This window comes from Diadema antillarum, unplaced genomic scaffold, assembly GCF_040938485.1.
Source record: "Diadema antillarum isolate AM-2024a unplaced genomic scaffold, OU_Dant_1.0 seq00001517_RagTag, whole genome shotgun sequence".
In the NCBI taxonomy this organism is placed as follows: Eukaryota; Metazoa; Echinodermata; class Echinoidea; order Diadematoida; family Diadematidae; genus Diadema; species Diadema antillarum.
This window is the reverse complement of record NW_027272249.1, coordinates 175,781-195,269: the sequence shown is the minus strand read 5'-3', so window position 1 is coordinate 195,269 and position 19,489 is coordinate 175,781. Positions and strand designations below refer to the sequence as shown.

The following is a 19,489-nucleotide window of genomic DNA, read 5'->3' as shown; positions in this document are numbered from 1 at the left end:
CCTCCCCAAGGTACATCTACCATCCAAGTTTGGTCACAAACGGACAAAGGGATCAAAAGTTATGAGCCACAATCGAAACGCGCCCTAAAAACTTAACATTGGGCCCTAAAAGTTTGTTGACCCCTGTCTGTGACCTTTGACCTTATGATGACCTTCATCTCCCCAAGGGACATCTACCATCCAAGTTTGGTCACAAATGGACAAAGGGATCAAAAGTTATGAGCCATAATCACAATGCACCATAAAAACTTAACATTGGGCCCTAAAAATTCATTGACTCCTGTCTGTGACCTTTGACCTTGTGGTAACCTTCAAATTCCCAAGGGACATCTACCATCTAAATTTGGTCACAAACAGACAGATACATCCAAAGTTACGAGCCATAAACGAAACGCGCCCTAAAAACTTAACATTGTGCCCTTAAGTTTATTGACCTCTGCCTGTGACCATTGACCTTGAGGTCTCCTTCATGTTTGGTAAAATGTGTAACTTTGTATAACCACTCTTCCCTCCAAGTTTGATTGAAATTGAAATCCTCAGTAGAGAGTTATTCAAGTTTTTGTAGCGTTACGGACGACGGACGGACAGACAGACGACGGACGGACGGACGGACGATGGACGGACGACGGACGGACGAGGGACGGACAGACGCCGCAGGCGATCCCTTAGTCTCCCCACACCTCTGGTGGGCTTGACAGAAATGGGGGTATATGTTAACCAAAAGTTAACCTGTTGTGTCCGTTTAATTTTTCTACAACACATAATTCCCATACATCCTTGTATACAATGTTTCCATATGCGTACTCGGGACTCATCCTCATCGGATTAAAGATTAATAGGAGTGAAGGATGTTGGAGAAACATGATGGAGGTATAATAACTCCAATCTAAAAGTTCTGAAAGAACCAAATGTGACCCTGCATCACTAAACCAAGAAAACGTCGCCTGACATTGATTCTGAAAGAACAGACTCTAAGCTTTAAAATGATGTATAACTGAATTGAAATGGACTCTCCTAACCTATCCTAATAATGGACAGAAAGCACACACTCTAGAAAAGTGTGAACTGAGGAAAGAGGCCCTGAAGTTAACAGTTTATTCAAGCACTTTAATTTTAACTGCTACAAACACACTTCCCAATTCATGTTGTTTCAATCCCAAACTTAAGAATAATGTAGAAGAATATCTCTTTCAGTAAAGATGAAAAACTCAAAGTTTACTTGGTTGATTCATTTCACCCTTTCGAGTCTTCTCATGAAATCAAGAAGTGCGACTTCTTGTTGGTTTTGTGATGCAAAGTCACATATACAAAGAAGAATTTTTTTTCCACATGATGTTTCAGGAGACTTTGACTGTCCGTCTATTATATAGTGAAGCAGTTTGGGGGCAATCTACATTATACAGATAATAAGGCACTATGATCAATGAACCATGTCAGCTCTCCATTGCTGGGATCAACTTCTAGAACGGGTAGCTTGCTCGGATTGTTGTGATGGGTGTGTCTCAAAGTCTCAACTAGGCTCTGCTTCTTCTCTCCCAGTACGTGTATTGCAACGTTTCTGGCCTTATTTATCATGAGGTAGCTCAAGCTCATTCTGTGGCGCACCTCCATTTGCGCTCTCCCCTCTGTCAGCACGACTAAATGTTTGTCATTTAAGAGGGATGTATGATTTGGAAACAGAGAGGCTATATGTCCATCATTTCCAACTCCAAGGACGATGTAGTCAAAGCGTGAATCTGGCAGTAGGCGCTCCATCTCCGCCGAGTATATCCCAGCACCATTGTCATCGGGATGACACAATCCCTTGGATAGCTGGACTGGCATGGGATGGATGTTGGTGTAAGGGATCGAGACATAGCGCAGTAACTTGGTGTAGATGAGGTTGAAGTTTGACTCGGGTGATGTCACTGTAACGCAGCGTTCGTCCGTAAACCAGACGTGCGTATCAGTCCACGGAAATGTATTCCTCATGCGCATGGCAAGGTACATGAATAAACGTCCAGGCGTGCTGCCACCTGGGAAAGCAACATGGAACACCCCTCTTTCACTGATGGCATTGTTTGCAGAATGGAGGATATGCATTGCCAGAAGTGCTACGGTCTCTTCCGTGTCGCCGGTGAACAAACGATCAGAACGGAACGTGCGTGAAATCCCAGACATCGAGGGCAAGGCAAACTGCTGCCCTCGCTCAGCATTCCACTCTGTGTCTACCTGGTGTATAAAGCTCAACCCTGTCTTCACAAGTTTGAAATCCAGCCATCTTCCCGTACCTTTGCCTCCCAAGTAAATTCTCGGTTGAACTTCAGTAATTTCCTGAAGGAGGGAGGTCCAGATATCCCAGGAAGCCATTAAATCGGGGGTGCCGATGAATTTATCCTGGTTGCCATGGTAACATTCCCGAATCAGTGACGAGTACGGATCGCTTTCGGCACCAGCAGAGAAGACGTAAAAATCGCTCAGAGGGTATCCAAGGATGTTGGTGCCTTCACCAAGTCCTGGAACAGTCCAAGCCACAGGAACGGCTGGCCTTGGAAGAGATTTGCTTACTGCCACTGTCGGAAGCTTGGACGAACCAATGAAAAATATAATCTGCTTCGTTTGGCAGGCATGATCCTCATTTGCATAATCTGGCGTTGTCGCACAAATATCAGTATTCTTGAACAGAATGCGCACATATACAAGCTTTTCGTCAAGCTTCTTGCCGGCAACGAGAACAAAGGGCACAGCTCCCCATCTTGGGTTGGATACCGACAACCTCACGGCAGCGTACGTCGGAGTGTTCGTCAATTCGTCCTGTCCGCGATCCATCTCCTCCCGCCATTCGTCACCATAGCCGCTGTACTGACCAATGACAGCTTGTCTGGCAGTCGCAGGAGCCACCTGGCTGAGCACGGCCAGCTTTTCCTCTAGCTTGTCCCCACTGTCGCTGAGGTTTCTGGGTATTTCCATGGCAACCAGCGCCATGATCTCTGTCAGGTGGTTCTGCATTACGTCGCGGATGACTCCATACTTATCGTAGAAACTGATGCGACCTGTAACATTTTAAGAGTAGAATCTCTGTAAAAGGTATTTTAAAAAACACTTCACACTTTAAATATTTTACAGTCCTAATGTGCCCAAGCACTTAGCCGAAGTTTCAAGCTTCTTCATAAGAGATGAGCAAACAAAGTAGCATGCATAGACATATCTAATTTCTTCTGCACAAGAACAGTACATGCATTGTATAAGCCATAATTATATACATTGCCTTGGCACTTTGAAATCAATTTCACTGGTAGTTAAATGTGCAATTGAGGTCAATGGCAAGAGATTGACAGCAAACTAAAGTGGAAACTCTAAAAAGAGATCTGACATAACAAGATACCAGTACCTGATATAACAAACTAAATTTCTGTGGTCCCAATGAAATCACTTCCTTTGTTCTATATTTTTGATTAACTACTGATATAACAAAACATCTGACTAGAGAAAAAATTGTCTTGGTCTCAAGGATCTCATTACTGAGTTTCCACTGCATTTTGCTTTTTTTAACCCGTTGAGGATGAGTCCCAAGTATACTCAGGCAAGTGTCTATGGGAAATGTGTAAATTAATGTCTATGGAAAATGCGTGTTGTACAGTAGCAAAATCAAACCGTCCTCAGTGGGTTAAGAAGTAAAGCTGAAAATATCCCATGCAGCCTCCCACTGCTGGCTTGTTCTTTATTAGGACTCTGCCACTATCAATGGCAACACATTGCCATGAGCACTTTGTTATTGTTATACATCTTCGTCTTAAAGGGGCAAAGAAGGTTAAATACATTTGCCATGACGGGTTGAGTACAGGATTTTGTTTTCAAGAGCCAAGCATCCTATCTGCTATACCACACCATGCTCATTATAAACAGGCAAGTGCTCTTCTATTTTCATTATCCCAACAGAAAGTTTTGCCTGCCTTGGGCAAGGTTAGGGGGCGAGTTGGTTTATAGCAGCCCATCTACTTCTCATCCATCAACCTCCTACTCCTACCGCCAGCACAGTTCTCCCTTACAGCTATTGCACGAATAAGGGAAAATTCATTGCGGTGGATAGAGTGCACTCCTGTTATAGCAAACACGGTCGTAACAAAATTCTGATAACAACAAAATAAAAATTCAGGCCACATTATCGGCTCTTTGTTTTTTGTGTTTATTTGTTCAGCTATAACACAATTCCAATATAACTAAAGAAAACTGTCGGTACCAAGGACTCCGTTGTCATGGGAGTCAACAGTGGTGATACTGACCTTTGACATCCAGGGCCTCCTTCATGACTATCTCCACCCTCTCAATGTGTTCCTGGTCCCACAGCTCCCCATACTTTTCCCTGTTGGTGACTCTGAAAGGAAGAATGCTTTGAACACCTGGGGGGGGGGGGGGGCAGAAAATGGGCTTTGTCATTTTACACCTGATAGCTGACATGGGAGGTAACATGCAGAATGATGCATCCAAAGGGAGTAATATGGTATTATTCACAGAGGGTATAACAATGACATCAGATTAAAAAGGACTTTATCACACCATAGGAGGGGAATATAATTTTTTTAAATCTGTCTAACTGGTATGAAAGTTTTCAAGTTTTCACAAGAAAGAGTAGACAGTCCATCACATTTTCCAAATCATACATAAACAGTGTGTGTGTGCATTTTGTAAATGGTTTGGAGCTTCTTTTTTTTCTTTTTCTTTTTTTTTTGGGGGGGGGGGCACTTCACATGTAAATGCTTTAATATCTCTTTCTCCACACCTAGATTTATCATTATAAAAAAATTTCAACAAGGTACTCTGGCTGTCGTCAAGAAAGAAATGCAATCAACTTTCTAGAATTTGAATGAGTTCTGGAACCTCCGTTTGAAGCACATTTTAACTTTATTGTCTTCTTCTCTACTTTCATTTTTATTATTTCTCTTCTTCTTTTTTCACCCCTTTGTATGTCATGATTTGGGTGGCTGACAAGGTTTGTTTTTCATGATCGATGATGTAAACCCCACCCCTGGAAAATTTGTACTTAGAGTAAGCTCACTGACCAGTCTTTCCAAGATAGTGATCAATCCTGTAGATCTCACTCTCCTTCAGATGTTGTTTGAGGGCGCCAGACAGGTCCTTGGCCGATGCAGTATCGTGTCCAAATGGCTTCTCCACAACCACTCGCAGCCAAGCATCTCCCAACGGTCGGCACTCTTGTATGTCGGAACAGAGTGAAATTATTGACATTTAATGATTTGTAGGATTTTGGCAGACTTAGCACTGTGAACAGTAAAGATTGCAGTGACAGTGTACATCAGAGTTTACATTCCTGGTCAAGTATTAACCCTAACTAGGCTGGGGGGGGGGGGCCTCCGAGGCCCTCCTCGACGTTCCGCGCGATGTATCGCAATCGCATAAACCTATCGCCGCGATGTCTCATGACTTTTTTCTTTCGAGTCTCCCGCATCTTTGTTACGCATTAATATGTACATGCATGTCAGACCAAAAAGTGCTCAAAAACGTGAATTCGTGTACAATTTCAATGCAAACTGTGCTTACAGGCAAATTTCATAAAAGCATGATTATTTTGGTGTTTCATTGATTAAAATCAATGAATAACATATTTTCTTCTTCAGAGCGATGTCGCGGACAAATTTCATGAAAAAAAAACATGGAAAACATAAAGTCGAAAAAACATCGAAATACATAAGAAATTAAAAAAACAATAAAATACTAAAGAATTTTTTCTGATATCACAATTTCTTTATTACATTTGTTAAGGACACTGAAAAGAATATTTACACAAAAAAAATGTGCCTGTTTTGAGCTTTATTATGTGATTTATACCAAATAGTCTAATTTCACGCATCATTATGGATAAATTAGCATAATTTGGCATAAATGATAATTTTTTGAAAAATTAACTTTAAGGTATTTTAGATTACATCATAGGCAATGTGTGTGCCAATTTCTGTTGCGATCGCGTGATCGACAGCCGAGATCTGGAGGGGGCCCTCTGTGAAGATTAAAGGGATCACACAGTTTTGGTTGAGACCTAATTTCAGATTTCTAACATTTTTTTGGTGAGATAATGAGAAACCTCTTATGAAATATGAAAGAGCATGTAATTCTATGAGGAATTCAACGTTTATTTGATGAAAATTGGTTTTGAAATGGCTGAGATATCAAAAAAGAGCGATTCTAATAAAGTGTGGGACCCACACTTTATTACGATCGCTTTGTTTTACTTTGTTTTTGGATGTTTCAGTCATTCCAAACCCGATTTTCATCAAATAAACTTTGAATTCCTCTTAAAATGGTATGTTCTGTACTACATCATAAGTGTTTTCTTGGTATCTCGCAAAAAGTTCAAAGCCCAATTCTCATCTCTACCAATACTGTACTATCCCTTTAAGAGTTCTATGGTGAGGGCATGATCATTGGTGCCAAGTAGAGATGTGTATGCCACTTAAGACTAAATTGTGCAATCATCAGCAACTACAATGCACTGCCACAATTATGTAGAAATTCTTGTTACAACAAAGTACAAATTCAGGTCCACAAATTATCATCTACCAGTATCTTTTTACATACCTGTTCTGCTATGATGAAATTCTGATATAATGAAAAAAAATAGCTGGTCCCTACAATTAACTAATAACAGTTGAGTCATCTATATTCTAATTGCTGCAGGACAGATGGATGCGAGGAGAAAATAAAAGAAGAATAAATATTCATTTTTTTTTTCCTCTCAAACCGTACCTGCACCACTCCCTATATCAAAATATCATTATTCCTGGTGACTTTTTGATGGTGCATGCACGGACAGTGGTTGAATGCTTCACAGGCTACTCTTATAATGTATTCATACAAGATCAATGGCTGTACCTGTGTTTATGCTGGCTGCAATGTCTGCATATGCAAATGGCGGCACAGATAGATAGATGATTCGGCCCTTCTCTCTCAGTCCCACTCCTTGCATTTTGCGTTGGATGTCACCACACAGAGTCTTGTAGTCTTCAGTTTTCTTCAGGTTGTAGTATGGAATATTCTCACCAAATGCTGCCTTTCTTTGCTGTGGATGACGGAGTTTATAATGAAATGTAACTTTCAAAGCCATATTCGCTGACAGAGTGAGGATCATAAAACATCCCCTACCACATTTCCTTTTGACTTCATTCACTTCAATCAAAAACAGCTATACATTATGTAATGACACAACATTTTTTTTCCCTCTACCATAGAATATATTCAGTTGCAGGTCATACACCTTTATAGCACCGAAGAAATGTAGGTTTCTTGTTGTTTGATACACTCATAGACTTATGATTCTTCTATCATTAACTGTACTGGCAAATTTATGAGTTAAACTTATACATGTAAATTATAAACTGGATTATTATTTCACTAGTTTAAAAAAATATAAGTGTTTAAGAAACAATAAACGACAAGAGTGGTTCCACTGAAAAATACTCAAAGTTTCTTACTTGTTTCCTCTATAAAGGGTACAATTATACATTTTCATCACTTAGCAAAGGTAATAGTGCTGTTTTGTCTTCTTACATTAGAGTATGATTATCATGCTTAGTTGAATTAACACATATTTAATTATTTTCAACAAAAGCATAAATCATAGCAAAGCTTTAAATTTGAAGTTGGAAAACAATTAACATACCTCACAATTATCTGTCTTGCGGGAGATGGACTCGGGGAGCCGATCACATGACACATTCTCACTGAGAATTCCTTTCATCTCCCGCTCACCTTTCTCCTGAGGTGAACGAGCTCCAGCAAAGAAGTGGAAAACTTGGGCAGACTCCTCTGGGTAAAAAGAATATTTATATAACAATAACATATATGCTTTTTTCTCTTTTGTTTATTTACACTGACGTTTTCTTTACCTATTTCAACTGATTATACTCATGACAGAACTTACTAACAAACACTTAAATTTACAAATAGACCAGTTAAAGGTCCAGTTAACCTTTGGGAGCAGTCATTTGAAAATTGTTCACGACATCGCCTTTCATGCATACATGTATGTGTAGGTCTGTTGTACCACAAAACACCCTCCAATATAAAAATTTGCAATAAAGCCAAAGATATAAGGAGATGTCAGGATTTTTCTCAATATTAAACCGTAACGGTATACAGTTTAGTCTGGAAATACTTTCATTATAACTATTGTTCACATTTTGAATATTCAACAATACTTTTCATAACATTGATTTTACTGATTCAAATTTTCTTAGTGGTTGTTTCTTTCCCTAACTCACATTTAGAACTATTTTAAAGCGCTAATATTGCTGGGTTTTTGTTTCATCTGCAAATGGTAAATTATGCCTTTAACCGTTTCGTAAGTACAACATAACACAATACAACATAATTAGCATTATGTGTATTATAGACCCAAGTGCACGTACATGTAAATGCTACCTTTCTGGTACTTTAAATACTTTTGATTTTTATGTTAACTGGCGTTAACAAACCCACTGGAAATATGTCTACAGAATTCAGAAAGAGGCAGCATTATTTAACTTCTAGACGTAGACTCTACCTATTTTACCCAAATAATCATACACAGATATCTACATAGTATATATAGATGTGTAAGGGAACACAATGTGTAAACGGTTGTAACAGATACGTCGAGAGAGGGCGGAAAGAACAACGAAAGATGGCGACTGTCCACGGAGGACTTACGTTTGACGTTTCGGTACCGAAGACCGAATTAAAGTGTTTGAAAGGCAATTCCCTGTCTGGTTCTAGTGTCATTCCCTGTTGTGCAAAGTTGTCCCCTTTCAGATATATAGATAGATAGAGTTATATTATATAAACGGCATAATCGTGATATAGTCCCCACAGCTGCGTGTCCGTATTAAATACAACCCTACCTAACCCTATACCCTAACCCTAGTCCGCGGGTGCACGCGCACTGCGGTGGGGCCTATTTGATATAGATATATGCCTACTCTGTGGTGGGTTCCGTTTACTTCCTCAACAAGCTCCATGGAAAAATCAGTTCGAAAATAAAACATGTATTGATGTAAATCTAGAACCGATCTGACATATAATCTAGGACACAAAATGTTTGTTCTTCTCTTTCTCCTTGTTTGAAACCACAACACCGACTCAATTTAATTATCCTGAATAGTTTACCCACCATAAGCCAGGTTGAAGAATCCTTGCCACAAATACTTCTTAGCCAAGTCGCCAGTAGCTCCTACAACAACCACGTTCACCACTCCGTCAGACACGGCACCCGCCGGGGCCGCAGGCGGAGCGGCGTCGCGATCTCCCGCTACCTCGCTGGAGTCCACTCCACGAGGATTTATACTTAGCCACAAACACACCAAGAGAAGTGAGGCTCCGATGCCCACGATTACGTTTCGTCTCATTCTCACTTTTCTGAAGAACATAACCATTTTCAGTCTAGAAGGCAAATAGTTAACCAAAATTCGAGAATTAATCGTGCCAGTCTCTGCTCTAGCGTCTCGAGACTGAGCAAGCGAAGAGTTACGCAATATGGATAGGGAAACCTTTGACCCACGATGCCAAACTTGTCGGCCACGACCAATATATTATGGGGAGGTTGTCTACAGCTAACTGTCCCATTTCTTTTTTTCATTATTATCATTTCCCTTAATCATTCATAATATTGTCAAGCTACCATATGTAAACAATATCTTTAAAATCTATTAGTGATATCTGTCTGATATTTATATCAATTGAGAGGATGACTTTTGTAGTTGAGGAGTTATTGTCCCCCATTTAAAAATGATTTTTTTTCTGTCCATACCCTGGATGGCAGTAACTTGCCTGTGCTTTTTGCCAAGGAAGTACACGTCCCCTCTCATACCCGGCCCGCAACCGTCGGCCTAGTGATTGTGCGTGTGACCCTTCAAGCTACGGCCTGCTGCTCTCGCTGCTGGACCCTGTCATACTCTTGTAAATTGTAGCACCCGTACCGACACCATGGCTGCTAGAAATCTGGGAAAGCTTGTCTTGCGAAATTCGGCTCTTTTCGTCTGCGACATGCAGGAAAAGTTTCGACCCAATATCAAGTATTTTCCAGAGATCATTGACGTCTCTACCAGACTGTTCAGAGCAGCAAAAACCCTCGAAATGCCTGTGGTCATTACGGAACAATATCCGAAAGGTTGGTGGGGATCACATTCATTGCTCTAGAAACCAGTGTGGCAGTGTAATTTACTGCCAACTACCATACAGACGAGAGTTTGATGACTACTGAGAAAGAAAAGTGACTGACTTTTGAAAGTTGCTGTGCTGGAACCAAAGTGATTTATTGTCACTATGGCATGACCCCGAACACATATAATTCATTGCCGAAATAGATCCACCAATTTCTGTCAGCATTAAATTGCACTGCCTTTAGGCTTTACTTAAATGGCTCGTCCAGATCCAGAGAAAACCTAGCCATTGATGTAGGTCAGTTACAATGCCAGTGGGCAATAAGTGGTCACCGAGTTGGCTTAAAGGGTTTCCGTAGATCTAGAGTAGGTTTGCTGGAGTAAAAGATTTTATTTTAGAGAAAAAGACGGTAAATCAGGCTTCGCTTTAATAGTGTTAGGATTCTAGTCAGTCAGAGTAGGCCTAACGTTACTACTGTACAAATTTATTAGGTGAAGGTGGATAGGCCTATATTTATAATGCAATGATAGACCCAGTTTCCAAAACTCCCATCTAACACCTCCTATTCAAGGAGGTGTAAGAAATGGAGTAACAACAGTCTCATTCCCTTTGAATGATCCCATGTTTCATGCCGCCTCTCAGAAATATTTGAAGTATATTTGAAGCCATCGCACCATGACTAGTCTGTATTCCCTCTCAAAGGAAGATATGTCTTTATGATAGATGGTAATTACTTTTCGCCGTCCCTTCTTACAAAACAAGCGGTACATGTATAGAGACACGAGGATGTGCAAATAAAAATTGTTCAAAAATTGATGAAATAAAAATCAAAATTACTCGACTTTACATGACTTTAGTAGGACTATACTAATCTAACATGATTATAAATGAATACAGAACTATACTTAAAGAGTATATCATATCAGTTTCATTTGTCAGAAGTGATCGGAAAGATTATAAAATCGGCTTTGTAGTGAGGGTACAGTTTTGAATATTTTCACAACATACAGCTAAGGTTCGTACTTTTGCAGATAATCCTGGACAGGATTTACTTTTGTTTCATAGGCTTTGATATCATTAAGTGAACATTCATTCTAATTGACAAGTAAACAAGCAGAATATAGCCGGTATTATGGTATTGAGTTAAAAATGAATCTACAGATTGCTCAAACAGATGGCTGCATTTAACCCTGATCATCAAAGGCACAAGTTCACCTGTCAGGGGTGTATCCAGGATTTTTTCTGGGGGGGTCGTAATCAAAGTTTTTGGACCTTTACCTTTGCGAGGGAGCGGAGCGACCGAGCGGGGGGAGGGTGTGGGAGGGGGGTGTCCCCCCTCCCACAGTAGGGAGTTTTTGAATTTTATATCTTAAAATGGGGCCATTTGGTGCATACAAAAGTGACTTTTTCAGCATACTTAAAAAAAAAAACACCCATTCATCATGTTAGAATTGGTGATAAAACCTGTGTTGGTCACTTGTAAGTTCGTTAATCGGTAAGTTGAAAACTGCATAAGTGCATTTAAAAAAAGTTGCTAACTAGCTAACCTTACACCTTCCTAATACATAGACCCCAGGGTAAAAAGCCCTCGAAAAACAGAAATTGTCTTTTACAAAAAGTGGACCTTTTGAAAATTTGGGGGGGTCTTACGACCCTCCCGACCCCCCCTTGCATACACCCATGCCTGTGGAATTCTTTTGTGCATCTATGGAAAAATGAGGGCTGTTTGAATAATTACAGCCAGTTGGAACTCCATCTCTCAAACCTCCTTGATCTATTCTACAAAATAAATGATCATTGTCTTATTTACTGTCAGTGGTGTCAGTACTAGTAGGCCCTGCTAGTAGGCATTTTTTTTCCCTATGACTAGAGTTCTATGTAGTAATTTATTGATTGGAAATGATACATTGCTATTGACATTTGTTATTATTTTATTCCATATTTTATTGTTAGCATGCATAGTAGAATTCTAATCCATGCCACAATAAGCTGCTGACTGATTTGCAGTCACATACTGATCATGTAATATTAAGTACAGGTATCATCTCTTCTCTTTTGATACCTTTTCCTCTTTAAATACATGCATCGTTTTACCCCTCCACGGTCTTTCTCACTCTCTATGTCCACCGTATCTCCTCACTCCCTCTCTTCCTCTCTTCCTCTCTGCCTCTCTGTTTCATAGGTCTGGGGCCGACAGTCCAAGAGCTCGGTGTGAACCGTGATGAAGAGGACATCTATGCTAAAACTTGCTTCTCCATGGTGCTGCCTGACGTGGAGGAAAAACTCAAGGTATGATCAAAGAAGATATAGAATGTGATTATTTAAAAAAAGCAAAAAATGTGACACCAGCAGTTAATTACCAAAATAGGTAAGGTAAACGGCCACTTGTGTCTTTGTATTTTGCATTTCTATTGTCTTTTTTTTCCATTTTTGTCACATTTCTGAACTCTGAGTGTTCTAAATTTGACCCTCTCCCCAAGTAAAAAAGAAAATACATGTTGCAGTGGAATGGTGGAATCTACAGACACAACCTTCTGTTGCTTGATACAAGTATTTGATGAAGTAGGCCCTAATCCCTTTTTGCACTTCACACAGGAAGCTATACCTCGTTTATACTCCTGTCATGTTTACCTATATTTTGTTTGTAATTTTGTAAAGTACCTTTTTTTTTTTTAATAAAGACAGAATCTGGATGATTGTGCATGAAAACTTGTGGATTGAAATATTTAAGACTTTTAATGCACTTTGAGGGATTTTTAAGAGCAATTTACAGAATGGGTCTCTTCACGAACTCATCCTGAGATTGGGTCTTTGAATGTTGACGGTCTAAACACCAAAGCAACCAAGATAGAGATTTTACAAGCAAAGTTTAATGGCAGGCTATGATCACAATATGTGGCATGAAAAAAGAATAAAGAAAATAAATGTACATTGTTTGTAGTCATAATTCTTTACTAGTTTTTACCCATACATGATAAAGATCAAAATAATTACAGGTACTCACATTATCAGAAAACTGATGATGCTGCAATGCCCCCATGTTGTTCTTGTACAGAAAAATGATGTAAAGTCTGTGATTTTATGCGGCATTGAGACCCAGGCCTGTGTGCAGCAAACAACCCTTGACCTCCTGGACAAGGGCTACGATGTTCATGTAGTGGCCGATGCTGTGTCATCAAGAAGTATGGTTGACCGGTGAGTTTTAGCCAGGATGGCCTGGTGACCAATGCTTATCCAAAACGCTTTTACTAAATTTTGAATGAGTTATTAAAAGCCAGGAGGCACAGCCATGTTGCTTGTAAACAGTATGTGCTTCATTTGTCTAAAATAAGATGAGCTTGTACGAGTTACAGTGACCAGAATAAAGCCATTTCCCCCTTGAGTCATGCTTTGGTGGTAAGCATCTACCACAAGGAATTTTCCCACATGAATCCCTATTTAACTGATTTGATTTCAACTTTAATTTCTGCAGTGAAAGTCAATAATTGCAGCGGGAGGCTGAATTGCACATGATTTCACAAAACAGGTACTTCCTGTTAGATTGATTTCTTATGGATAACGAAATCATATTTAGGATTTAAAGTCTCGAATCAGCAATCTATAAGCTCGTGATTAATGAACTTGATTTAACCAATTTCTTTCGAGAGTCTGTGACTTCCACAGAATTTGTATGAAGGATCCTGTAGAGTGCCAAACACATATACAGATGTATGGTGTGCAATCCTCACCTGAATAATGATAATCAGACTGCTCAACCATCTGAATCTGACCATTCCCAGCTATTGTTTCAATCAGAGTTTCCTGTTTTTTTTGATAATTTTCTTATTCACTTATTTGGGATTTGTTCTTTCTCTCCAATTTGTAGCCAAATCATCTCTATCATACAGAGGGGTGGGGAAGTTTGGACAATGTGCGCAATATGTAATGATAAATGTAAATACGCTAAATAAAGACATCATGATTCCTCCCCCCCCCCCCCCCCCCCCCCCGCCAACCTGCAGGATGTTTGCCATCTCCAGGATGCGAGACTGTGGAGCCTTCATCACCACCAGCGAGAGCGTTCTCCTCAGCCTCGTTCAAGACGCCGCCCACCCCAAGTTCAAAGAGATCCAGAAACTCATCGCAACGTCCGCCCCAGACTCGGGCCTTCTCGACTAGAATCACCTCAGCCAATACGCCCTACTTGCAGAATCGACATTTTGGATTGTGTGAATTTATCAGCTGCCAAAAACTCTGAATTGATTGAAGAGAGAATGAAGCATGCGATGTGAACATGAAGGCATGATGAATGATTTCTCCATGCTGCACGTAATATTTTATAATGAAGCAATGTGGGGTACACTCTTGGAGTTTCTGCCATACTCAAGTCTCGCATCATCCTACAGGCTCCTCATGCTTGTATGCTCCGCCAATGAGGTTATTGTGTCTTTGCCAGCATTGGTTTGTCACTCTCCATCTACTTGCAAAATAACTCAAAAACGTTGTGAATGATTTCGGATGAACTTTGCAGGAAAGGTTGATAATGACAGAATGAAGAGATGATTAAATTTTGTTAGGGATTTAAAAAAAAAATCCATCAGTTTCGGGATTTGGGGGCAAATTTGGGTCAACAAACGAGGAAGGACGAGCTTTGTATAGAAGTTTGCATAAATTGTATGCACAATTCCCTAGCATGGGCTCAAGGCGCAGAACAGGCAAAAACTGATGATAAGGTAAGCAAATAAGGCTTCTTTATCATCAATGGGTTATAGAGCGATATTCAGTGTGTGTATTGGTAGAAATGAGCTCTTTGGTGGGAATCTGCTCTCTCCAAGTGTTTCTCTACTTTGAAAGGTACAGTGTAGTCCACTTCTCCATCACTCCATGCAGATTAGTGGTAAAAAGAAAGAAGAACATTACAGCAGTAGGCCTACACATGCAGCATCTGTGTTGTTGCTCTGCAATGTACAAGTTTTTGTACTATAAGTTGCTTTGTACTGCCAAGTGCATGGTCAATAACCATTTTCTTGTGTGACCAGTGAACTTAAAATAGCTGACTTTCCTTTACAAAATGCTTCCTGACCATTTTGCACCCCCCCCCCCCCCCCGGCAGTCTGTTCTAATCTGCAGTGATTTCAGACATTAAAGCAGTATGCCTATGTTTGTGGTTAATCTGTGTTGTATACCAAGATACCAAAAGAACTTTGTCCCCCAGGGAGTTCATGTGTAGATAAATATTGATGATTACATCAGTTCTGATGTCAGTATGCCTGCAAAATGCTGCAGTTTACTGAGTTAAGCATAGAGTTATCAACCCAGCTTGCGGCAAGGTGCCTATTTCTGGCAGGGGCACTTTCATACTTTCATTCATCCGTAAAACAGCTAATGAACATCACATGCGTTTTAGCCCCACTTTAAAACACAAGCAGGTCCTGAGTTACTCCCCAGTTTTATGGGAAGTGACACGTGATTGGGCCTTTTCATCAATGAAGGAAATGGCCCCTGCCGCAAATAGGCACCCTGTACAAAGCCTGCCGCAAAGCGGGTTGTTTACTCTAAAGATGCTGTTATAGGTTTTGCAAAGCATAATATGGTTGTCACTTGCATACTACCAAAGATATGCTTTTCAGTTGTATGAAAATGGAGAAAAAACATTAATTCGATTTTTTTTCCCAGTGTCGGTCTTGTGTCTCTTTGGATAAAAGAATGCTTATGACTACCTTGATAGGAACATCAACTTCACTTTATAGGTGATTATTTGACTTATGCAAGGTCGACTTAAGGAAGTTTGACTGTATTAAGTATTATTTTACCCATCACTGCATGCTTCCTATGATCTGAAATTCAAAAGTTTTGACTCCACTTTTTTATGTGAAATCAAATGTGTATGTACATAAATGTGACCGTGCACCTCAAAACGAACATAAAGTCGCACACACTGATTTTGCGTGAGGACTGAAAATAAGTGAAATCGGTCAACCTTGCCGAACTTGCCTTTTTCATATTTGCTGGAAGAGCGGGTCTTCTTTTACATTATGCTAAAATTTGGTATCATGTAGCGGCCAGGAAAGTGTGTTTTTTTAGCGGTTTATCTCGAACATTTTTGGTAGAATAGTGTGATTGGGTGTGTCTTTAGAATCCCTTTTTCATTTCTGAAAAACCTTATCCACGCTCTTCACTTTCAAGTCTAATAACTTTTGAAAGGATAGTGCTACTGCTTTGAATGTTGGCATTAATTATGGACAGAATGTGTTAATGAGGCGTGCTTAATTTCAGTTTAATCAAATATTCCCTTCATTGTTGTTACTCTGATGGTTTACTTCTTGTTTTCTGTCCCATTCATCGCACAGCCAGCACGGTTTGGTAAAGATTAAGCGCTTGAATAGACACTGTACTTCAGAGCCTCTTTTCTCAGATCACACTTTTCCTGAGTTTGTGTTTTCTTTCCAATATTTAGATAGGTTAGGAGGGTCCATTTGATTTGAGTTATACATCATTTTAAAGCTTAAAGTCTGCTCTTTCAGAATATGGTCTTAACTAAAAATTCATGTCTGGCGACTTTTTGTTTGTTTTGAGGTGCAGGGTCACAAATGAGGTACATGTGATTGTAAAAGTTTTGTGTGAACTAGAATATGTTGAATGTAACAAAGGACAAAATTTATAAAGAATGAATAAAGTTTTACAAAATATACCAGTGGTGTTATGTGGCTTTATCAGTTTACATTGCCTATGTTTACCTCAATTTGTGTGTGTGTGTGTGTGTGTGTGTGTGTGTCTGTGTCTGTGTGTGTGTGTGTGTGTGTGTGTGTGTTTCCTCTGTAGAGAAATGAGAGGTTACATTCCAGAAAGTTTCAGCCCCATTATTGTTGATTAATCAAAGGTGATGAATTTTTGAGCTAATACGTGTAATATACCATATATGCAGTGGAACCTTGTTTCAGTGGTCAGATACGCCATTGGCAGCAATACTGCTCTTGTAGGTCCTAACTCTTAGTGTACAATTTACATACTGGTTCATTGTCGTTGTTTTTTGTACCCTGTAAACCCAAAATTGTCATAGTTCTCAGTGCTGTGCTCGTAACCAAGTTCCCCTGTATGTACTCCTATCTCTTACTCAGTCATCATTACAGTGGACTCTCGTTATAACAAAGTCCTTTGGGACTTGCAATTTTATTTCGTTACATCGAAATTTTGTTATAAAAGAATGAATAAACAATAATACATAGATTTGATAATGTCGGGGCCCTAAATTTGTTTTAGTTGTAACCAGAATTTTGTTATAACTGGAGTGCACTGAATGCACATTTGTTTATCTCAGTCACTTGTTCGCCTAGTCCTGAGATTTTTTTTTCTTTCTTTAATCTCTCTCTCCCTCTCCTTCTCTTCATTCATTCTCCCATGCCCTCTTTCCTTCTGTCTTGTTTTGTCCTTCCACTATTCTTTCCTTCTTTGGTCTTTTTAACCTACATAACATACCATCTTAAATTCTTTTTCTCTTCTTTCTTGCATTTGCAGTATTTGGGTCGTTTCTGATTATCTAACCAACATACATACTTCGAGATAAATACAGATCCAGTATTACAATTCCCTCCTCCCCAATGTTTATGTTACAGTAATGGAAATAAAATGGAACAGAAAAAAAAAATGCTTCAACACAAAAACATACAATTTACAATTTTATTCAATTGAAAGAAAGAGACAAAAGAGATACATTTACAATGTATATACAGTGCAGTTCAGACCACAATGCGGGCCAAACCAACGAGTGTAAAATTGGACTTTGCTCGGGGCTTAGTTGCGCAATGTGTGCTCCGTGGATTAACTGGTGATTTGTCAAATTTTCTGCTCACAAAAACTCACAGGGTTCAGCTACACTGAAATACACAGTCCTCAGTGCAAGAACTGCACTAGGACAGTAGTGTATGCATTATTAAAGCTCCATACCATGGGAACAAAATGTTTAGTACTAGCAGGGACCGATGCCAATCCTGTTTACTGCATTGTATTATTCTGAGGGCTGAAAGTGCATTTTATCTTTTTTTTCTTTTCTTTTTTTTGCTGGAAAAACAGCATTTTTGCCTTTCCTACCATACACCTGCGTAATAGTAGTTTGGAAAAACAGTATTTAATGTGAATCCTCCAGTATTTTTGACCAAAAACAGTAGAAACTACTGAAAAAAAAAGAGTACAAGTTGGCATCTCTGCACTTCGGAAAAATCATAAGTCCAGCAAAAGGATTAGAGTTCATGAGATACAGAGGAAGCTTTTAGGGGTAGCAGCCAGAACTTTGGATATTGACGACGAGGTCTAAGACACAGCTTATATCAGATACTCAGTGAAATACGAACATTCTGTGCATTGGTAGCAGGTAATCCACTCACCCCCTCTGCCCCTCTCCTATTTATGCTTTAACCTGCTGCTTCCCAGATACTGTAATTCCCAAGGGATATTCTAACCTTTTCCCATGGGCAATGATCAGTTTCCTTTTCACTATCATTGTCACAACTTTTTTCACAGTAGAGCCGTATTCTAAATTTATCAATAGTAGAATGTTTAGATACACTGAATGACAGACTTTAAGAGTACTTTTTGGGTTGTTTTTTTCTTTCAGTTCTTACTGACAGATTAACATAAAAATACATAAATAAAACTCCTGTACTTGCAAAAAAGGTATTTCTGTTCTTTTCTCATTGCCTCCAATTCCCTGTAAAAGGACATTTTCTCTTGAATTTTGTACAACTCTTGAATAATACATAGTTAACCCATTGAGGACAGGCTGATTTTGCTAGAACACACAATTTCCATAGACACCCTGCCAAAGTATATTTGAAACTAGTCTTCAACAGGTTAAGACAAACAATTATAACTTCATCATTTTCATGAATAGCATCTCAGTCGTGACAACTAATAACTTGGAACAGTTTAGAACCAGCATAACAGCAAAGAAAGAGGAAATACGATCAAAACCTAAGAATGATTCTTCACCAGTTTTTCTTGGAAACAAAGAGCAACACTTCTTCTAGTGGAAAAGCTCAAAGCAGATAAGCAGGTGATGGATGATGTATTCTTTCAAACTCCCGCCCTTTACAAAGCCAGACAAACTCACAGGATGCAAATAATATTATTTTCTCCGATATAGCTGATTCTTTGATAAAAGGAAGTGCACATAGCCTTCAAGCTACATGTTGTACATTGTATGTATCACACTTGAATTCATCTGCCTTTCATTTCTAACACTTAAAGATGCCAGGAAGATAGGAAGGCACTACAGAGATTTTCGAAGGAAGAAAAATAGCCTGGACTATAGTGTGTACACCATCATGCAGGGAATTACAGGTAGTTATCTGTTATTCATAAGTAAGCATGTGCAGTATGGCCT

At 39.4% G+C, this 19,489-nt stretch overlaps 2 protein-coding genes across 2 annotated transcripts; one reads left to right on the top strand and one right to left on the bottom strand.

Moving 5' to 3' along the window:
- Window positions 1-1,395: 1,395 nt before the first annotated feature.
- LOC139710261 (GDH/6PGL endoplasmic bifunctional protein-like) lies at window positions 1,396-9,455 on the bottom strand. Its single transcript, XM_071622193.1, has 6 exons — window positions 9,143-9,455; window positions 7,655-7,800; window positions 6,868-7,054; window positions 5,040-5,192; window positions 4,263-4,379; window positions 1,396-3,032 (listed from the first exon to the last, which is right to left on the bottom strand). Exons 1-6 carry the CDS (start codon window positions 9,402-9,404, stop codon window positions 1,396-1,398), a joined length of 2,502 nt encoding a protein of 833 aa, XP_071478294.1. The 5' UTR covers window positions 9,405-9,455.
- A 435-nt stretch (window positions 9,456-9,890) lies between these two features.
- Window positions 9,891-15,143, top strand: LOC139710272 (isochorismatase domain-containing protein 2-like). Its single transcript, XM_071622204.1, has 4 exons — window positions 9,891-10,138; window positions 12,314-12,420; window positions 13,187-13,326; window positions 14,133-15,143. Exons 1-4 carry the CDS (start codon window positions 9,955-9,957, stop codon window positions 14,287-14,289), a joined length of 588 nt encoding a protein of 195 aa, XP_071478305.1. The 5' UTR covers window positions 9,891-9,954; the 3' UTR covers window positions 14,290-15,143.
- The last annotated feature ends 4,346 nt before the right edge of the window (window positions 15,144-19,489 follow it).